This window comes from Pyrgilauda ruficollis, unplaced genomic scaffold (assembly GCF_017590135.1).
Source record: "Pyrgilauda ruficollis isolate IOZ18807 unplaced genomic scaffold, ASM1759013v1 scaffold57, whole genome shotgun sequence".
Classification (NCBI taxonomy): Eukaryota; Metazoa; Chordata; class Aves; order Passeriformes; family Passeridae; genus Pyrgilauda; species Pyrgilauda ruficollis.
Genome location: NW_024527377.1, coordinates 7,239,183 through 7,259,441, shown reverse-complemented (window position 1 = coordinate 7,259,441; position 20,259 = coordinate 7,239,183). Strand labels below are relative to the sequence as shown.

Sequence of the window (20,259 nt, the reverse complement as noted above, 5' to 3'; positions counted from 1 at the left end):
AATATGAACAAGGACACCATCCCTCATGTTCCTAATGTTGCAGGAAACATTGGCATTTGGAGAAGCTTCAGTTTTGCAGATGCACACTGCAAAGTACTAATATTAGCAGAGCTCCTGGATGTGAAAGCAAATATTTTTCGACTTGGTAATCCCTAAAATTGTGTTGTTGTGGATTTGCTTTTCAAGTGAGAAAGATGTTGGAAATTTCCTTCTCTTAGAAAACAAAACTGTGATGATTCAACACAAGCTCGCTCTGTTTAAATTGTGTCAAAAAATAGATCTGCAAGCAAGGATTTTGATTACCAAATACAGAATTTGAAAAATGAAAAGTTAGTGAGAGATTTGGAGAATTTAGGATTCCCAGCTGAGAAGTCTAAAATTGAGCTTAATCCAAAGAATTGCCAAAAATCTCCTTACATAAAAGACAAAAGAAGCGTTCAGGGCCAATCCAAGTTCCATTACCTGAATAGTGGGCAAACCTTAAGGAGGTATTTGAAGAAAACTAAAGACATAAAGCGTAAAGAGATAACGTACACAGTGAATTTTCAGGAAGCAAACCATGCGTGGGCTAATACCAATCTTTGCAAAGTTGGCTGACTTCCTAGGTAAAGGAAGTACAGTACATCTAGTCTGTGCAGACATTAAAGGCATTTGGCCTGCTGCCCTGGGGGATGGTGTCACTTAGGCTCAGCAAGGTGGGTCAGGGACTGGCCATGGGGGAGGTGGTAGCAGATGAGCAGAAGGTGCCATGATAATTTTCAGTGAACAGCTAAAAAAGATGGATTTTTAGGACCAAACTTAGTATTTTTGCTTCTTGCTGTATTACAGGAAAAGTTGGCACATACAGCAGAGCACTGCTGAGTTTTTTCAGCATGAGAAGAGCAGGATTCCTCCTGCAGAGCACAGGGTGACCTTCTGGGCTCAAATTGCCTGGGCTCAAAGTGGGCTGAAATACAGTGAAGAGTACAAAATCACCCTCTGAGGTTAAATAGCGAGGGGTTTGGCTATCAGTTGGCAGCTCAGTTGAAAATTATAGCTGAGGGGGAAGTCCTAATTGCATTTAGGTGGGCACAGGGGAGATGTGAGCCTAGGATGTGCTGCAGCCATGCGAGGGGCAGCGCGGGGCTGGGCAGAGCCTGCGGGAGGAGAGGGGTCCTGGCACGGTCCCCACTCCCCTCGAGGCACACCAAATCCCCTTCCTGGCACACAGGCTTGTATCAATCATTAGCCAGACATCCAGAGCTGGGTAAACACGTTTTTGGCTTTGAGTAGTGATGACAGGCTGGGAGCATTACCTAATGAGGTGGGACCACTTGATAGCGTGGTGTGCTATATATTCCTGCTCCTCCCTGCAATCTTCCTCTCCCGCACAGAGAGCAGGCAGGCTGCACTGGAGGGGTGTCCCTGGCTGCCATGAAGGTGACAGGACTTCTGGTGAGGGCAGCTCTTGCCCTTTGCTGCTGCTTGGGTGAGTATTCGCTGGGGTACTGCAAAGATTGATCTGGCTGAGTCAGAGTTGAGTTTTCATTTCAGTAAAAGCCTTTGAGTCTTGCAACATGGAGGAGAGCCTTGTTCCATGAAGAAATAACCTTCCTGAGAGAGCAGAGCAAGGAAATTAGGTTTCAAGATTGAGGTTTCAGCAAACATCATACAGCTATTATCTTCTTGGTTAGTAGGAGCAGTTCTAGTGCTAGGGTAGGGGCTTGCACATGGCAGTCCTGTGTACAAAGGCAAAATAAAACTGTAAAAAACGTCATTATTACTCATGTGAGCAATATAAATGCAAACTTTAACCTCTAGGTTAAAGAATAAACTCCCACTGCACTGGGAGTTTACTGTGCTACTCCTGGTAACTGAGAATGACGTGTTTGGAGATGGACAGTGCTGGTGGCGATAATTATCTTAAACATGCATGTCCAAACTTTAGAAAGTCAAACGTAAAAGTCTCTTAGGAGAGACTAAAATCCAAGAGTATAGACTGTATCTCTTACCTGTAATGTTTTAGGGGTGGATAAATATATGTGCTCTTACCTCCCCTCAGAAATACAACAAAACTGTATTTAGTAACTTTTAATACATCCTATGGCCATTTACTGGAATAATGTAAAAGTCCACATTTTCCTAAACAAAATAAGTGAGTGCTGACTAATCACCAAATTAACTAGTTTCATGAAAATATTTACGTATGTGTTCTCTGCATATTAATAATTTGGGTTTTTTTTTCTTTCTGTCTCCATTGTTTTCTTTCAGGTACTGCCTTTGGAGGTCAGGTGAGCTACAGAGCTATTTATTCTGTTCTGTTCAGGCTTCTGGTAAAGTAGAGGCAGTATGTAGCTACCCAGTGAGCGCATGGGTTAAATCTAATGAAATCTTTGCTGTTAAAATAATATTTCCCAGTGCATGGTTGAACAACATTTCCAATTTCACGAGAAAGTAAAAGATCCCCATTTTTTGCAATATTTCCGGTTCATTAAATAAAATGAAAAAAACAAGAAGTAATTGTACACTCTTATTATATTAACTCTTAGGCATAATTTAGTTACTCCCAGCCAAAGGCAGTAGCTTGCCTCCTTGTGAGGAAAACTGTCTTAGGATGACACGCTCGAAAACATCAAACACTGTGACTCTGATAATTGCTTCCATACAGCAAGGCGCAAAGAATTCCTTGCATAAATGTCTGTACCTCTGTCACAGAGAGAAAACCAGCAGGGCCTGAGCTGTGGATTTGTCTGCAGGTTCCTCCCACGCAGCTGCGAGCCTCCCAGAACTCTCTGGAGTGCAGCACGATCTGGAAGGATCTGCTGCAGAGCCGAGGGGCTCCCAATTACCACTGCCTTCATTAGGCACTGTCTCACCCACAGCCATCCTGCCTCCCTGGACCCCGGCAGAAGTGCATAATCAGAAACTTCTGTAGGGAAGATTCCCTCCTCCTGATTGCCTGAGCAGTTTCCCAGTAATGGCTCTAATTTGCCTCCCAGCAGCAGCTGCGGGCGTGGTGGTGGTGGGAGGATGCTGGGGGGTTTAATTCCAAAATCGGGGCTGATTCTGGGCTGCTCCCACAGCTTGACTGCAGCCAGTACTCCGGTGGCATTGCCAAGGATGGCAGGTCCTGGGTGGCTTGCCCAAGGGACTTGAAACCAGTGTGTGGCACCGATGGCAACACGTACAGCAACGACTGTGGGATCTGCCTCTACAACGCGTGAGTCTGGCTGGGAACCACCCCAGGCAGGGGTGGCAGCTTTGTACCCCAGGGATGAGGATCATGTGCCTTTGCACCTGGTGACAACACCACCAGCCCTGAGGTGATGCTGTTCCTTGATCCCTGACACAGGTCTGCTTTCTTACAGGGAGCACGGCGCCAGCGTGGAGAAGGAGCACGATGGAGAATGCGACCCAAAGCCTGTCGTGGTAAGAAAAAGTCTGTAATGGGGACAACTCAAACAACATGCAGAAGTGGGACAGGATGTGCACAGCTGGTCTGCACAGCCCAAAATAAAATCTGGTGATAACCAAAGCTGAGAGGGTTTTCATAGGTTATCTGATACCATCTCTGTTATTTTCTACTTCAGACTTCAAACCTGTCTAATTAGGAAAAAATAAAAATAATACATTGGCTGAAGGTTGGATCTCACCATCAGGATACCTCCAGCAGGATCCTATGAAGGACCTCACAAAACCAAATCACAGTCCTTCTTAATATCCCATTTGTTTTTTTTTTTTCCACTGGGAGAGAATTCCCACAGAATTTCTGGTTTCTACTTTTGATACTGAAATTGGTTTGATGCTGGATTTGTCCCCAAAGGCTGAGGGAGAGTGAAAAGACTACATAAGAGTGTTATATCTTTATATCAAAAAAGTGTTTTTTGTTTTTTTTCCCTTTCTATTCCTGTTATTTTTACAGGTTGATTGCAATAATTACCGTAGAGCTGTAGTAGATGATCACGTCATGGTAGCGTGCCCAAGGATAATGAAACCAGTCTGTGGCTCAGACAGCTTCACTTATGACAATGACTGTGGGATCTGTGCCTACAATGCGTAAGTTGTGTGCATGGAATGTCCTTCTGGATAATCAGCAAGTTGAGGCTCTCAGAAGTTGAGACTCTCTGTAAAATACCAGTTTCAAGGCAGGTGTCTCTGTAGGTCTCCTTGCTTCTGGCTTCTCATGATTCTTCAACCAGCTTGAGTTTTCTTCCCCATTTTTTTTTGTCTATGCTCATGAAGGGAATCACAAAAAGAACCAGAGCAGAGACATGAGCAGATCAAAGTGTTGCTTGTAACATCTAATTACTCCTAACACTTAATTCCCATGGGGGATGGGAATATCTGTACTGTTAGCAGCTGCCATCTGCAGGGCACATTCAGAGGATTCACGCAGTTGTAATGTCCCACAGGGAGGGTGGGACCCTGCTTTGCTGTCCCAGTGCCTTCAGTGTCATGGGGAAAATTATTCTCAGTGCTCCCTGACCAAAGCTTTTCTTCCTTTCAGAGAACATGACACCAACGTTACCAAAATACATGAAGGGCCCTGCAAGGAATCTGTTGCTGTAAGTTCAATAGAAGTCAAAAATCCATCTCTTAGGGCTGCTAATAAAATCCTGAGGACCTCACAGATTTTGCTAGAAAGCTACAAGAGGCCATAGAACAAGGTGTACAAGGGTCCCAGTCCATTATTTGCGTTACTGCATGGTGGGGTGGATTTGGCATCCTCTCTGCTCCAGAGAGGTCACCCCATGCCTACCCCACCAAACTGAGGAAAGAGGAAGGAGATGGATATGAGATGAGGAGCTGCCTTGTGTCCCCAGGAGGAGGTGGAGGGACAGAAGGTTTCTCATGCCATCACGCTGTGCAGGTTGGCAGTTTTCTCTCTGGAGACCACAAGTGTTTCCACCCTCAGCAGCAGGGATTCAAAACTCCCATGCTGGTTGTATTCACAGATGTAGTGAGACTCATAAGAGCCCTAACCATAAATATTTATAGAGCATAGATTATTGTATCTCTGTCTGAGGCCAACAGTCTGTCTCAGAAGGAGAAGCTTCTGTATTTCGGCACTAAAATTCTGGGATGTAGGAAGTCCATTCTCCAACAGACAGATAACCATTCTTTCCTATCCTTTCAAATCCTGTACTGAACTACAGGGAATCTGATGTGAGAAGTAATCACAGAATTGGAAAATTGTGGACCACAACCAAAACAAACTGAAACAGTATTATTCAGATTTACAGCTGTTGAAAAATGTTTCTTACTAAATACAAGATTTATTTTTTTTAATGAGATGAAAATTTAGTACGTGTTTTTGTGCCTGAAGGATCTCTTTTCCAAGATAGTCCTTATTCTTGACTCCCGGAGAACTAGGATAATATTCAGAAGTATAATTTCTGACTGGAAATTTAGCTTCAGCGTAACATGGCTTTGTCCTGTTAGAGAAGCAGTTGAGGCTGAGGTGCAGAACAAAAAGGCTTTGAATCAACTTTCCTTGCATAGCAAAGGCTCCACTAGAGTGATTTGTCCTTATTTTGCCAGGTTGACTGCACCAGGTACCGAACACAAACCACCAAAGACGGAAAAACCTTGGTGTTCTGTCCGAGGGACCTGAACCCAGTTTGTGGCACAGATGGCACCACCTACGACAACGAGTGCGCGATCTGCGCCCTCAACGTGTGAGTGCCGTGCCCTGAGTGCTCCTCCTGAGTGCCCAGCACTGCTGGGCTTCTTGAGAACTGTCCTGCTGCATTTCTGCTCCTGCCTGTCTCTGCAAGTCTCTCAGAAATGGGATGGTTTTGGATTTGCCTTGAGTTTTTGTGGTGCCTTCTGTGTGCTCATGAAGAGTCTTAAGGCATCTCCTTGGATGAGTCTGTGGGCTGGGCAGAGGAAGGAACAACTCAGAATATTGCTTTAAATTGCATATTATGAGAAGATGGGATGGGCTTGGTAATGAGTGAAGTAGCAATTCTGAACATTTTTTAAGAGTCTGAAGCCACGGTTTGCTTCATTTTGCATGTGACTTTGACCAAGAGGTTAAGCATCTATTTTGTTTTCCTCTTCCAGGGAGAAAAGGACCCATGTTGGCAAAAGGCACAGTGGACAATGCAGAGAGAAGACTTCTGAGGTAAGTGTTCAAGATAAGGTTTACTCCTCTTAGCTGCATCAACTGAAGGGTTCCCTGAGGTGACATCTACTCTGAAAGTGAGCTGGCCTGAGGTTTGCCTTTCTCCACCTGTCTGTTAAGTCTTGTCAGCTCCTTGTGTTGAGGATGCTGACAAACCCCACCTGTCCTGAGGCAGGAGTCCTCTGGGTTCTCCTTGCCCAGCAGCTCTGGCAGATGGGCTGGATGAGAGCTATGCACAGAGTCCTCATGATGAATTCACATCTACAGCAGCTTTTGGGGTGGGGACATGTTCTGAAATGTGGAGCACACCTGAAGGTTTGATTGGAATGTATCAGCTGCTGTGTAGGACATGCTAACACACAAATGTGGAAGTTCAGTTTGGGCTTTGATCTTTCTTTGATAATCCCCTTCAAATGCAAAGTCCGAGTTCTTTCACTGCACAATTAAAAATGGGCCAGGTTAAAATTTTTTTTTTCTGACATATCTTGTAGTTGGGACTGACCAGGGTGCTTAAGGCTGGGATTTGGCACTTTCCAGAGTGCTGTGCAGTTCCCCTGTGTGAGAGGGTTCAGGCAGAGCTCACTCAGCCTGGTTTAGTAAGAACTGAGTTGTAGCACTGGTGTTGTTGGAGACACAGCAGGAGGTTATGATGGATTTTTTTTTTAAATTGGGTTACAAGGTCTTCCTCAGGTTTGATGCTGCTGCTTTTTTTGTAGCTTGACTGCAGTAAATTCCCAGCCAGAAAGGTGAAGGGTGGCAGAGACCTGGTGCGGTGCCCCAGGATCCTGCGCCCCGTGTGTGGCACAGATGGGTTCACTTACGACAACGACTGCAGCATCTGTGCCCACAACGTGTAAGTATGTACACAGGGCTCTCTTCTGGAGTGGCAAGCCAGGGTTAGTGCTCCAAATGGCTTTTTTTTTTTTTTTTGTACTAACATATCTGTGCTCCTCTGAAGCCCTTGTCACCTGGATTTTGTTCCCTGATACTCTTTTTGCTTCCTGGGGGAGTGTGGGAGAGCCAGCTCTCAGCCTGAGCACTCTGTGAGGGGTGGGATATTTAGGCAGGAGAAAGAGTGGATGGGACTGAGGTATTTGGGCAGAAGAAAGAGTGAGTGGAGCTGTTATAGAGCATGCAGTGAGGAGACCTGACTGGTCTGTTACCACTTAGAATTACACTTTCTAATGACAGGGAGAAGCTGGTTCATCAGGAATCAGGTGCCTCCTTTATCATATATATTGGTTATGGGTTTGGTTTGCCTTCTGTGGCACCTGGGTGTCCCTTGGTGAGCGTGCTGACCCCAACCTCTCCCTTTCAGACAACACGGGACTGATGTTAAGAAAAGCCACGATGGAAGGTGCAAGGAGGAAAGCACTCCTGTAAGTGTTCTTTTAGCTGTTAAATAAGAACCATCTACTCTCTCTGCGGTCTCCAGGAAGACCCTGGCTGGGCTCAGTGCACCCAGGGATGGTGCACAGGGCTCGTGCTGATGCTGTGCTTTCCTCAGCTGCTCACAGCTGCCAGTGTGCTGTGCAGGAGGGAAAGAGAGGATGGGGACAGGCCAGGACTTCAGAAACAAAATGTCCCAGTACTGCCAATCTCTGAACAGAAATCATCAGAGGCAGCCCAAGAACCATGCAGCCCATTTTAGCACAGTAGGAGAGGAGAAAGAAAGCTGTGCTAGATGTCTGTGTATTTATTCAGTGCTAGGATTTCCATTGCACTAGACAGGCAGGTTAAAAAAATCCTTGTACTCTGGTCAGCCAGGACAAATCTGCTCTCAGGTATGTGTACAGAAATAGCTTTATTATCCTGCACAGTAACAATATGTGCTGATAATATCTCAACACATTTATTCTGCTTATGCAGAGCAGCTCTGAAGCACCAAAAATAATTTCATGCATCCTGAGGGACTGCAATATATTTTCTGTAGAAAAGGCACGTTAAAATGTGGTCTTTGCTTTAATTTGTTCTTGGACCACATGGGAAATATGGATAATAAGAGACAGTGCACTGGGGAGACTGTGCAAAATGACAGTGAAGTGTCAGTGATGCTTAGCTAATGTAGAGTGATTTCCAATAGGTGTTTGTCTATCGATCCTCAAATATTTAACCATTAGATCCTGTATATTATAAATATTTTTGCAACAGAAGCTGGTGAAACAGTTCTTGCTGCTCTTGGAAATGCTGAAACAAAACCTTGGATATAGTAAATTGTGTCAAGCTGCACTCAATGTCACACACTTGAAATCAGATCCCTCAGGCTGAGTTAGGGGATGTTTAGTTTAGAAATTAGCAAAAAAAAAAAAAAAAAAATCATCACTGAAAGTCTTGTCAGTAATTGGAACAGGCTGACCAGAGAATTGGTGGAATGGCTATTCCTTGGAGCTGATCAAAGGGCACATGGATGTGGCACTTGGGGATATGCTTTGGTGGTGAACTTGGGGGTTCTGGGTTAATGGTTGGGCTCCATGATTTTAGAGGTCTTTTCCAATCTTTATGGTTTTATGAATGCTGGATTTAAAGCTTGTGTCTGTTCTGCTCTAGCAGAATAATCTCCTTTACCAGCTGTTCCCTCTGCTAGCAGAAAACACCGAACTACAATTACATAATTTCCAACGCAAGTCTAAACTTTAAAAACCCTCTGATTTTCCCCTGACAAAGACCTCTAAAATCAAGAGGATCAGAGTGGGCAGGCTGCAGAGGGGACAGTGAGCCAGCACTGCTGTTTTGTCTGCCCAGGTTGACTGCAGCACGTACCTGAGCGGGACCAAATCCGGAGAGGCCATCGGAGCCTGTCCCTTCATCCTGCGCGAGATCTGCGGCACCGACGGTGTCACCTACAGCAACGACTGCGCCCTGTGTGCCCACAACATGTGAGCCCTGCAGGCTGCCCCCCGAGAGCCCCACGGGGCTGTTTGCTGGGCGTTTTTAACTCTGCTTTCTCTTCCAGGGAATATGGAACCCAGGTTGCCAAGAAGCACGACGGAAGGTGCATAGAAGAAGCTCCCCAGGTAAGTGACACCTGAAGGACAGGAAGAGTTTGAGCAGGTGCCAACTGCACAGCCTGAGCTAGTGCTGGGTGGTTTGGGTGGTGTAGCCTCCACGGGGGCCACACTTGTGCTGCCCTTCCTTCTGTGGGTGAATATCACCCTCCCATCAGCAGGAACATTGTGCACTTCCTGCACACAGTCAGGGAAAGAAAGAGGAGAGGACAGGTGAGGACTGAGTTATGAGACAGGTAGATGATAAATGATTAAAGGCTTTACACAGAGAATCTTTTTCCCACAGCACTCAGTCATAGCTGCTGCAGGATCTTAGCAGAATGTTTTGGCAATATGGGCAGGGGATGCAGAGGGCCCAGGGAACCTGGTGCTCTCTCAATGCTTGTGTTTTACAAAAGGATGTTTTGCAAAGATTAGAAAATTGCTTGTGTTTTCAATGCTGATACCTAAGGTATCAGGGGATTCAAACCCCCCTCTGGTTTTTGGTTTGGTGTAGGTTGATTTGGTTTTTTTTGGTAAATGCAATGTGATCTAATATATACCAACATGAATAATGTAAAAATACCAGATTAACTATATTTGGCCAGTTCTAAACCATTTGCTCTCACTGGGGAATAGAAGAACAAAGCCACCTCATTAGCATGTGTTTGAAAGAGTCAACATCCCGAGTCAGATATTTCATTTCTATACAAACAAACTATGAAATGTCATTCCTTTGTTTCCTGAGTACGCTCTGTGCTCAGGCCGGTTGAGATACATAAATCAGGAATGAGGAGTTCACACTGGAGAAACTGGGAGTGCTAAAACACAAGGCCAGCTCCTCAGCTGACGTAAATCAGCTTCCACTGCTGTCAGTCCTGCTGGCAGCTCTCAACGCTCGGAACCGTCCCATTGCAACAAAAGACCTGTCAGCACATCTCCCCTCCATTCTTGTGGGCCTTGAAAAACACCTTGGTCACAGTCAGCCCCCTTGCAAGAAGTGCATAAATTGTGCCATTTTGATTTACAGATTATTTCTGGGCTGCCTTTTGTAATATCCTGGTGGGTTCAGTAAGGTATAGGGGCCTCGTGATAAATGCAGAGCTCCATGAGTAATGTCTACCTTCCAGCCTTGATTCAGTCTTCTCCAGGGAAGGCTGTGAAAGGAAATTGCTAGTTTTCCATGAAGAACGAGTTAATATATAACCACAATTTGTCATCTGGCAGGTCCTTTTAGGGTCTGGCAGAGGCGCAGGCAGGGGGGATGTGGTGGGGCTCCCTTGCACAGAGCAGAGCCGTGGCAGAGCCTTTGCTGTCCTTGTTTTCCCCAGCTGAACTGCAGCCAGTTCCGCAGGACCACGCTGAAGGATGGCAGGGAGCTGATGGCCTGCACCATGATCTACGACCCCATCTGCGGCACCGACGGCGTCACCTACGCCAGCGAGTGCGTCCTGTGTGCCCACAACATGTGAGTGCTCCTCTTCCTCCCTGGGGGAGCCACAGGAGGCTCTCTGGGAGCTGGGTAATCTGCAAGGGCTCTCTCTGAAACCTTGTGCTGAAGGGATTGTGTCTGTCTGTCCTGGGGGAGTCACAGGAGGCTCTCTGGGAGCTGGGTAATCTGCAAGGGCTCTCTCTGAAAACTGAAGGGATTGTGTCTGTCTGCCCCCGGTTTCCTGCTTGCCTTGCTCAGGGTTTGATGTGGGTGCTCAGCCCCACAGAGGGGGTGCCCCAGCTGGGGACAGTGCTCTGTGAGGGCAGGTTTGCAGGTTTTTGTTAGTGCTGGGCAGGTGGTGCTGAGCTGGGTGATCTGGAAATGTCTCTGGCTCCGTGGGAGTGGGGCTTGTTCTTGCTCTCTGGCTGTAACAGGGAAGGTCGTGGTTAATAACAATCTCTCCTTCCTCCAGGGAGCATCGGACCAACCACGGCAAGAGAAAGAACGGACCCTGTGAAGAGGATATTACAAGGGTGAGTGGGAAGGGATGGGAATGAAGGGTGAAATTCAGTGTCAGTTGCACGCCTGGGAGACTGTCTTCTGCTCTGGGCTACAAATCAGGAGGTGGTGCTGTGCATACCTGAGGAGATCCCTTGGGAATTTCACACTGCTCATAAAACAAACGACATCCATCCCACTGCTCTGTAATAAGCAGGAAGAGATGTGGCAGTGAGCAGAAAAAACAAGATCACATCTGCCATCAGGAGGACACTTGGAGCTGGTTATGATGACGTTACAGCCAGTTTCATTTCTCAGTAGGGTGTCATTCCTTGTGCTTGGGGGGTCACAGTTTGCTCTCAGGCAGGGGAACTCAATACCTACCTTCTGTGTGCAGGCCCTTTGCAAGGACTTCAAAGAACTCTCTCCTATCTGCACCATGGAATACATGCCCCACTGTGGCTCTGATGGCAAAACCTACAGCAACAGATGTGCTTTCTGCAATGCCTACCTGTACGTATAGGAGTGAAACCTTTCCTTTCATGGTCAATTCCTGCCCCTGCTGTGAATGCAGGGCTGTCTCATCATGCCTTTTGTCTAACTGCTTGGGGCGTATACTGGACATTTAAGGGTTTTTTGCATTGTGAGGGAAAATGAGAAGGGCCCATTTCTGTGATCTGTACCTGGCCTCCTGATTGTTAGCTTTAAAAGTATCTTATTGATTTTCAGCAGCCCTCAATCTGTTCCACAAGCTCACAAGGGTGTGTGGAAATTACTTCACTGAACCAACTGGATTGTACCAAATGAATGAAACCATTCATCTTTCCTTAAATGAGGATAATGAAAGGGGATATTTGGGGTTTTAAGACTGTTCTTTTTCTCCAGTCAACCCTAAGCCAATGCTTGGGCCAGTGAAATGAGGAAAGGGGCATCTAATATGTCTAATTCTCCTCTCTCCTTTTCTCACCAGGGAAAGCAGGACAACTCTCAACATCATGAGCTTGGCTGAATGCTAAGTCTGTGCTGGACTTCAGCCCAGGAAGACAAACTCCCTTCCTTGTGTCTTCCCATGGGCTGACCTTCCCTAGTAACATCCCTTCAGTCTGCCTTGTTTCCTTAGCTCCTGAAACACTTGTTCAATAAACTGACTTGGCAACATTGCTCAGTCTCAATGCCACATCTCTTCCCTTCTGCCCCATCTCTTCCCTGTCATGGTTCTTCCAGTGGTGGATGTCTATTTTTCTATTGATGTTCTCCATTACCAACTAATGTGGATAAAATTTCCTGGCCATGTTTCAGTGCCAGCCCTGCTCTGATGAGGGCCTGGGTTCCCCTTGGGAGTCCTTTTCTTACTCCTCAGAGTTTTCTTGTCAGTGTTATCTTCTCAAACCATGATATCTCTGTGTGACCTGACCACAGAGTCCCTCTCTACAGTCAGTGCAAGGACACATTTACCTCCGGAGCATGGTCCACCTCCTCCACGGGGAAATGCCAAGGATGTAGGTGGTGATTTGCTCTTGAGGAGAGCACTTTTTGCTTGGGCTAAAAAGGGAAATTGGCTGCCTGGGCAAGAGGTGCCCTGTCCTTGTTCCCACTGCCTGTGGAGCCTGTCCCATGGCAGAGACAGCAGCTGCTGCCAGGAAAGAGGATCCCAGCCTCCCTCCCCTGAATTTGTCCACAATGTGAAGTGCAGTTTAAGGATGTAATCTACAGGAGGGGAATCTTGAGCTCCGTTCAGGGTCACAGCAGAAGTGTCCACTCATGAAATATCTTAATTTATTACTGCAACAGAGTATCTGCAGGACTGGTGGGCAGTGATCACCCCTGAGGTGGGGGACAGCCCTGGTGCATCGCTGAGCTGCTTTCTGAAGTAATTTGGGAAGGAAAAAGATGCAGAGGTCACTTGTGACCAGTTTTAACCAAATGTATAACAAGTCATGGGAAAAAAATTCTGCCTGATTGTCATTTTGCCTACTTTTTGAGGCCAATTTGCTCAGGACCTGATGATCTAATTATTGTCATTTTGGTGGTCTGTATGGGTGGCAGGGAGGCAGGGGGACCTTGGGGCTGCCCTTCATCTGTTGGCTGAGCCACTGCCTCCACACGAGGTCACCAAAGCTATTGCAAGTCTAATATTTCAGGGATTCTTCTGGACTGCAGTTAGTGCCTCCCTGATTCAATGTCCCATTGTCGCTCACCAGAGAATAACACAATTATTTGGATCAGTTTGGAAAGTCACTCTTTGAATTGTCAGGCTAGAAGAATAGGCTGAAGGCAAATGTTCCTGATTTGGAGGTATTGGGAGTATTGTACCAGGGAATGAGGCCACAGTACCTCTGTGCCATTGGTGTCCATTTTCAGGATGATTTGTAACTAACAATGGCCTATTGTACTTTTCTTGGGTCTGTGTCCTAAAGTAAACGTTCTTTTGGTTTATATAACCTTTTTGCCATTTTCTGCTCAGGTGTTTTTGCAGAACATGCTGTTTTACTCTTGTTTAAGTGTTACTTGGTTATCCTCAGGGATAAGACCTGGATAATTTATTTTTTTTTCTTGTGGACTTTGGCAGCCTTTCACTTGGACTGTGCTCTGACCGTTGGCTTTTGCAAGCCTTTGCAGTAAAGCTGTCAAGAGCCAACCCAATGGCATTATCTTGGCACAGCCAAAGCCTCCTCTGTGGAGCTCATTGTCTGGTGACACCAAAGGCAAACAAGAATTCAAGGAGGCACGAAGTTGAGATTAAGTCAGAGCCATCCAAGGAAGCAGCCAAAGGGGTTAGAGGACAGAGGTTTCCACACAGGACTCACCAGTAGGTTTCATGTCGAAGTACATAATGGAATAAATCACTAAAACTGGGCCAGGAAATGGGAAAAGCCTGACATTGGAGTTTAAATATCCTCCAGGCTCAGGGGGTGTTTTATGAAGCAATATAACTATAAAAATAGGGCAGCCTTTTCAGGGACAGCGTGGTTTTTTGTGCCTTGGAGTTGTTTTTCAGCTGTTCCACGGTTACTTACTGAGTGTGTGTTACTTAGATGATTTCTTTCTGCTTTGTATTGGAAATGGCCTCAAGTTGCACCAGGGGAGCTTTAGATCAGATGTTAGGAAACATTTATTCATGGAAAGGGTCGTCAAGCCCTGGAAAAGGCTGCTCAGGGAAGTGGTTGAGTCACTTACCCTAGAGAGATTTAAAAGATGTATAGATGTGGTGCTTCAGGATATGGTTTAGTGGTGGCCTTGGCAGTGGTAATGGTTGGACTTGATGAGCTTAAAGGTCTTTTCCAACCTAAACAATTCTATGATGAGGCAAAGATAAGCACATTTCAGAGAGAACATTCAATTTTTGTGGCTTAGGAGAGAGGTAGAACAATGCCAGGTTTCAAGTGCCACTAAGAGGCTTGAAAGGTGGTGTCAAGGCACAGTGGACAGAGAAATGGCTGGATGTTTCTGTGGTTGGAAACAGAAAAAGATGACAGAATAGTTAATGTTGGAAGGGACCCCTGGAGGGCATCTGGTCCATCCTCCCCTGTCAAGAAGTCCCCAATCCCCTTATGAGCTCAGTGCTTGCCAAGCTGCAAACAGCAGCCACCGCTGTGTGGGTGACAGATGCTTTAGTGCTGCTCAGGTGCAGGATGCAGCAGAGCACTGGGGCTTTCTTACTCACCTTGAGCTGCCTGAGCAGCTTCAAAATGGTCAGGTTTGTCTCAAAAACTGTTCCACAGTCATGCTGGGAAAGCTTGGTTTTTAACCTGGAAAGAGGCACTGAAAGGATCAGGGGCGAGCACGGACTTAGTCCTGCTTTGGTGGATTCTTATTTCTGCACTCTTGCCATGAACAGAAGCGGCCTTATATCCTCAATCAAGGGTGAAGTGAAGGAAAAAAATGACTCTGCAGAGCCTGCTAGGGCTGCAGCACGAGGCATCTGAAATGCAGTGCTGAAATGCAGCTGGTGCCACTCCAGACGCTGCCTGGCAGCCGCAGGCTCTGGGGAGGAGGATGGAGCTGCCAAGGCTGGACCAACTTTGACGTGTTTCACCCTGGTGACGATCCAGCCTCAGGATCTGTGACCTGTAAATGTACCAGAACGTATCACAGAGGCCGTGTTTTAAAAATATAAATGTCCTCTCTCTTTCCGTGTTTGTCTGACTTATCTTTATAGCATTATCAATGTTTTCTGAGTCTACAGTCATTTTTCTTGCAACACAAAGAGGGGGAAGAATGAAGCGAATAATTTAAATTTTGATTGATAAGTGGAATGTAGAAAACAATACTTAGTCCTTTCATATTTAGCTGGGAATTCTTTTACCTTTTATCAGCACTCACACATCTGCAACTTGAAAAGAAAGCCCCATGACTTTTCCTTGAGCGTGGCTGTAGCTAAACTTCCTTCAAACCCATTATCTAAAAATCTGTGCCTTTCAAAATTATGTCTGCTGATAATTTTCCTTGGTTTAGCTATTTTTTCATGTGCTGCATTTGTTAGTGAGGCATGTGGATGGGCTTAGACACTCTGTCACTCTCTTGAGGGATGCTGGAGAGTGACAAGGCTCATCCCACTGATTTTTAAATATTCATTTCAGAAGAATATTTAAATTATTTTTAAAGCATTTTTATAACCATATGTTCCTCAAAAGAAAAAAAAAAAAAGAAACCCAGAAATAATTATTCAAACTCATTGTATCAATTGCACCATCCTATTTAACTGACAGTTGGCAAAGAAAATAGTTTGGGAACTTAAAAAATTTCCTTGGACCTCTGTGTTTAAAGAAATATATAACCCTCTCATGCACCCATTTCATCCATCAATATGTTCACACTCAGACATGTTCATTCTCTTGCTGTAATTTAATGTTTGATACAGTTTTATTTGATTCTTTGCCATGTCCTGGGCTCTGGTTGCGTGCTCTCCATGGATCAGCGAGTAGGGAGGCAAAAAGCAGAGAGCAGCAGTGGAAGGAGCCTGTCTCCAGCTGGCAGACATCCACACAGCCCAGGAGGGGTTTCCAGATTTTCACCAGCTGAGGTGAGGCCCCATGATTTTAAACATAACATGAAACTGCAAAGAATGAGTGTTCATACAGTGTGCTGCTTCTTGCCTATTTTTCATGTGCGGAAGTAAAACATTAATTTTGTTCAAGCCCCCTGAAGGACGAGGAGTGTTTGGATGTGTTGCTTTGAGCTCTTTCTTGCATTGCCTTTAAAGCTGGGCTGCAGCCTCTGCCCCAGGGCCATTGCTGAGGATGGCCAGTCAGGGCCCCCTGACCAAGTGCTGGAGCAGATCTGTGGCACAGATGGTTCCACTTACACCAGTGAATGTGGGATCTGTGCCTATAAAGTGTCATTCCGATGGAAAGAACATGCTTTCTGAGTGACAGTTCCCTAGCCCCTGGCCTCTCCCTGTGCTTTTCCAATTTATCCTCCTTTTCTCCATCTCCACTTGCTGTTTGTGCTTGGGGGTAAATCACGAAGATTTAGCAGAGGGGAAAAAAAAATAGCTGAAGAAAGTATCTGGGGTGGAAATTCAAATGATGCAGCACATTCAGATGGCTGAGGCTTGTTGACTGATAGGTTTATAATAGTCAGAGACAGTAAAACCACTTCATTGTTGGTGGTTAACTCAGATGAACTCCCCATCACTTGCATCACTTGGGAGCTCTATGTCCATTCCCAGCACACTCGTGTCCCTTTGGGAAAACGGTCAGACTGAGTCTCTAATGGCAGAATTTCCTTTCCTCAGAGAACGCTGGACACTCAGAGCTTTGGGAGCAGCAGTCCTCCCAGTGACTAAGAAGGAAGGCAAAGGAAGAAGCAGCCCGAGCTCCCATTGCTCTCGGTGGCAGCATCCCAAGCGGTGTCAGCCGGGTGCTGAGCAGGCAGCGCAGGATTGGACGTCAGCGATGCAGATACCTTCTGTTGACATTTTATTTGGCAGTGATTTAACATGAGCTTTCTAATATTGCTGTTCTCCACAGGCTGCATTCCAAAGTAGGAAGGGAAGGAGTGCAAAATGATGCAAAATATGAGACAAGTAGGAGAAATATTTCTTTGCTATAGAAGCATTCACAAACAACCTCCACTGACAGCAGCAGGAAAGTGCAGAATAACACTGGTTTCAAGACCAGAAAAGGAGGCACACAAAGCCTTTGCAGGGATCAGTGCATTCAGTTCTCCTGAGATAAGAATGTTTTGTCAGATTGCAAATGGGGCAGTGCCCAAACCAGGGGATGTAGGGGCCCTATGATCACATATAATATAGCAGTTGTCATGCATATATAACTTACTAAGTAAATACCTGGTTATTTTGGGTTACTTTGCTACTGCAATAGTTCAGAGAGGGTAGAATTCCTGCTGTCTACATCAGTTTTTCTGTAAAATGGTAAAATCCTGTAATTTGGCATCCTGTGCCTTTCTGTCAGCACCAACTGTGTTTCACCCATGTCCAGATGCAAAGAACCAGCCAGTGGTCTCATTAAAGCTCAGCTCTGCAGAATACATGAGATTGTTGCCTTTTCTTTTGATGTTAATAATGAAGATGTGTTCAGTGGTTATGATGCTAATAGTTCTTCAGCTATAGAAATTCTTTCCATCCAGTTCAGCCTCTCCCAGCCAAGTGTTGAAGCTATAGCACCATGATATATCCTGCCTCTCACCCTCTCCTCCCTGCTGTTCCCACCAGGAAGAGCAGTGAATTTTCATCCTTAGCCTATTGCACCTCTCTCTTGTTGCTGCTTTATTTACAAAATCATTCTTAAAAACCAAACCCTCATTTATCCCATATCCCAGGTGTTCCTGCTTTTATTCCCACACAGGAAAGCAAGCACCTTCACTTGTCTTTTCCAAACATTGATCCTCATATGCATTTTTGCTGGTTTGTTGGCTGATGAGATGAGACCTGGGGGCATGTTTTTGTTTGGTGCTCTGCTTGCTTCTGTTCTGCGTCACCCCATCCTGTGGTTTCACATGGGAAAAAAGGTTTACATGGGGATGTAATCCCCTGATTTTTCTTGGGGCAGAGTGATGCCTGCAGGTAACAGAGGTTCTCCTGATTGCTTCCTCCCACATGGGATTTGTGCAGGAGGACATACCCTTGAAATGTTTATCTAACTTAATCCTCTCTTTAGAGCAATTCCTCTGCCACATGTCACTGTCTGTGTATAAACTTCTTCCCCCCTGGTTCCCCCTAGCTGGGCAGAGCCTCAGCTCACCTTGTTCTGAGCTTGCATGAAGCAAATCCCAGAACCGGATCCAAAGGGCTCAGTTACAGATTTATGGATGTTTGCAGACATGGTGCTGGTCCAAAAGCCCTGAATCAAAGGCTTTGGCCATTTACCCAGGGAAATTCTCCCTTGGTTACCTACTGCTCCATGTAGAGCTTAGGAAAGTCACTCCTTCTGGGCTCTGGTCAAGAGCATGAAAGGAAACTGTAACTCATTTACAGCCAGACCTGCCCAAATCATCCCCAGATTGTGTGTTACTTACAAAAAGGAAGGAGATGTAAACATTGAAGGTTAATTACCCTCTTGTCAAGAACACTTTGTGATCTATAGACATATCTGTCAATTTTACAAAACAGAACTGAGGGGAGTGAGCACTGGAGGCATGTCCCCATGATAAATTAATGAGACTTGGCAGCTCACTGTGAAGAGATGATCCCTGTGCTTCGAGTGAGACAATAACCTGGCTCCCCAGCCAGCCTGGCCACAGATTTTGTGCTGCAGTCACATCCGGGATGGTTATCCCTCTGTAAACAAACTCTGCAATGCAGCTGTCCAGGGATCAAACCACCTTCCTTGAGGCCTTCACTTTGCTGCTCAAAGTGCAGCAAGTGCTCATTCCAACCACGCTGGATCACTTCTCCCAGCCCTGCCTGTCAGTCAGGTAAAATATCTTACTTCTGCCTCTCAGCCTCTCTCGGCAGTGACACTCCTTGGTGGGTCACAGAGCTGCCTGAAATCCGAGGGACACAGCCACAGTCCCCCTGCTGTGTGCTATTCTGGTGATGTGAGTGCTGCTACATGACTGGTGGCTTGAAAATGTGTTCAACTATTCCCCTGGTTTATATAACCTCAAAGCAATTTGCTTTCATAGCTGAACATGCTTATTCGTTCTATTTTAACTGTGCATTGAGCTATAAATAATATCTCATTGCAGATAAGAATCTATTGAATTTTATTACTTGTTTTTCTACCTTGGGAAGATTTTCTTCTGAAGGAGACTTTGCCAGCCCTAGCAGTGAAGTTGCCTGATTGACTCTGTCCTGCCAGGCAGCCATGAATGGTGTCAATCCCAGGTCAGCTGCCACTTCCCTGCAGCCACCTCCTCATTGTTCCTGCTTGGGCTGTGGCAAAGATGAGACGAGTGCTCAGCGATGCGGAGCTGAGATCACTGAAGTGTCAGGGAAACTGATTAAACCAATGATTTCCTGTTCCTCTGATCAGCTGCAGGTTAATACCTCTGTGTTTGCTCCAGCCCACCTTCCCTGCAGTACGTTCACTTCAAAGAGAAATAACCTGGGTCAGTGTCCAGCCAAATTGTGTAGGTTGCTGCCTTCTTTTTCTGATGTTCATTGTAGCATTATCCTGCTTCCTCATGAGTTACTCCTGCCTTCTGCAATGGAGCCCTGACCTGACATCCCTGTTATCCAGAAACTTCTCAGAGCTGGAGCACAGCATGAGCTGGGGAGGTGAGGGATGGAGATGTGTCCCCAGAGCTGCTGCTGAGACCCTCGTCTGGTCCAGGCTGCAGCTCAGCAGGGAGGTGGATGATATTTTGGCACCTGGTTTTCTGTGGTGCAGATAACTTTTCTTGAGATTCAAATGTTGATGCTCTTCTGGAGAAAGGTTGTGGTGGTAAAGTGCTGGGCTCCTGCAGAAGTGAGGAGACTTTGAAATCACTGAGAGCTAATAATGTCTTGAAATTTGGATGGCTTAGCGTGTGGCTTTATTTTAACAATTATTTCAATCCACTCTTTCTGTAGTACATGTTAGTGGTCACCCCCTGTAAAAACATTCTGGGAGCTCTTTGTAGAACTTACCTGTGACCCTTTAGTAAAGGCTGCTGGAAAATTCTCAGAAGACTCTCCTGGGTCATGGAGAAATATTACCTTTTTTTATTAATAACAGCTATTTATAGGAGAATTATATAAGTACAACATAAATAGAATAATTCAAGTTGTAAGAGCTCTCCAGAGGTCTCTGGCTCAAACCCTGATCAAAGCAAGGCCAAAGTCAAAGGCAGGT

General features: G+C 45.8%; 1 protein-coding gene across 2 annotated transcripts; it reads left to right on the top strand.

Annotated features, from left to right (window-relative positions):
• The first annotated feature begins 1,366 nt into the window (after positions 1–1,366).
• On the top strand, positions 1,367–12,180 carry LOC121361359 (ovoinhibitor-like). 2 transcript variants are annotated; one of them, XM_041481981.1, is made up of 16 exons: positions 1,367–1,468; positions 2,251–2,270; positions 3,063–3,199; positions 3,348–3,408; positions 3,902–4,035; positions 4,487–4,544; positions 5,521–5,657; positions 6,046–6,106; positions 6,823–6,959; positions 7,425–7,485; positions 8,849–8,982; positions 9,060–9,120; positions 10,422–10,558; positions 10,995–11,055; positions 11,418–11,533; positions 11,991–12,180. In XM_041481981.1, exons 1-16 carry the CDS (start codon positions 1,414–1,416, stop codon positions 12,034–12,036), a joined length of 1,416 nt encoding a protein of 471 aa, XP_041337915.1. In that variant the 5' UTR covers positions 1,367–1,413; the 3' UTR covers positions 12,037–12,180. The 2 variants fall into 2 exon arrangements, with proteins under 2 accessions (XP_041337915.1, XP_041337916.1); XM_041481982.1 differs by lacking the exons at positions 9,060–9,120; positions 10,422–10,558 and having other exon boundaries at positions 1,377–1,468.
• The last annotated feature ends 8,079 nt before the right edge of the window (positions 12,181–20,259 follow it).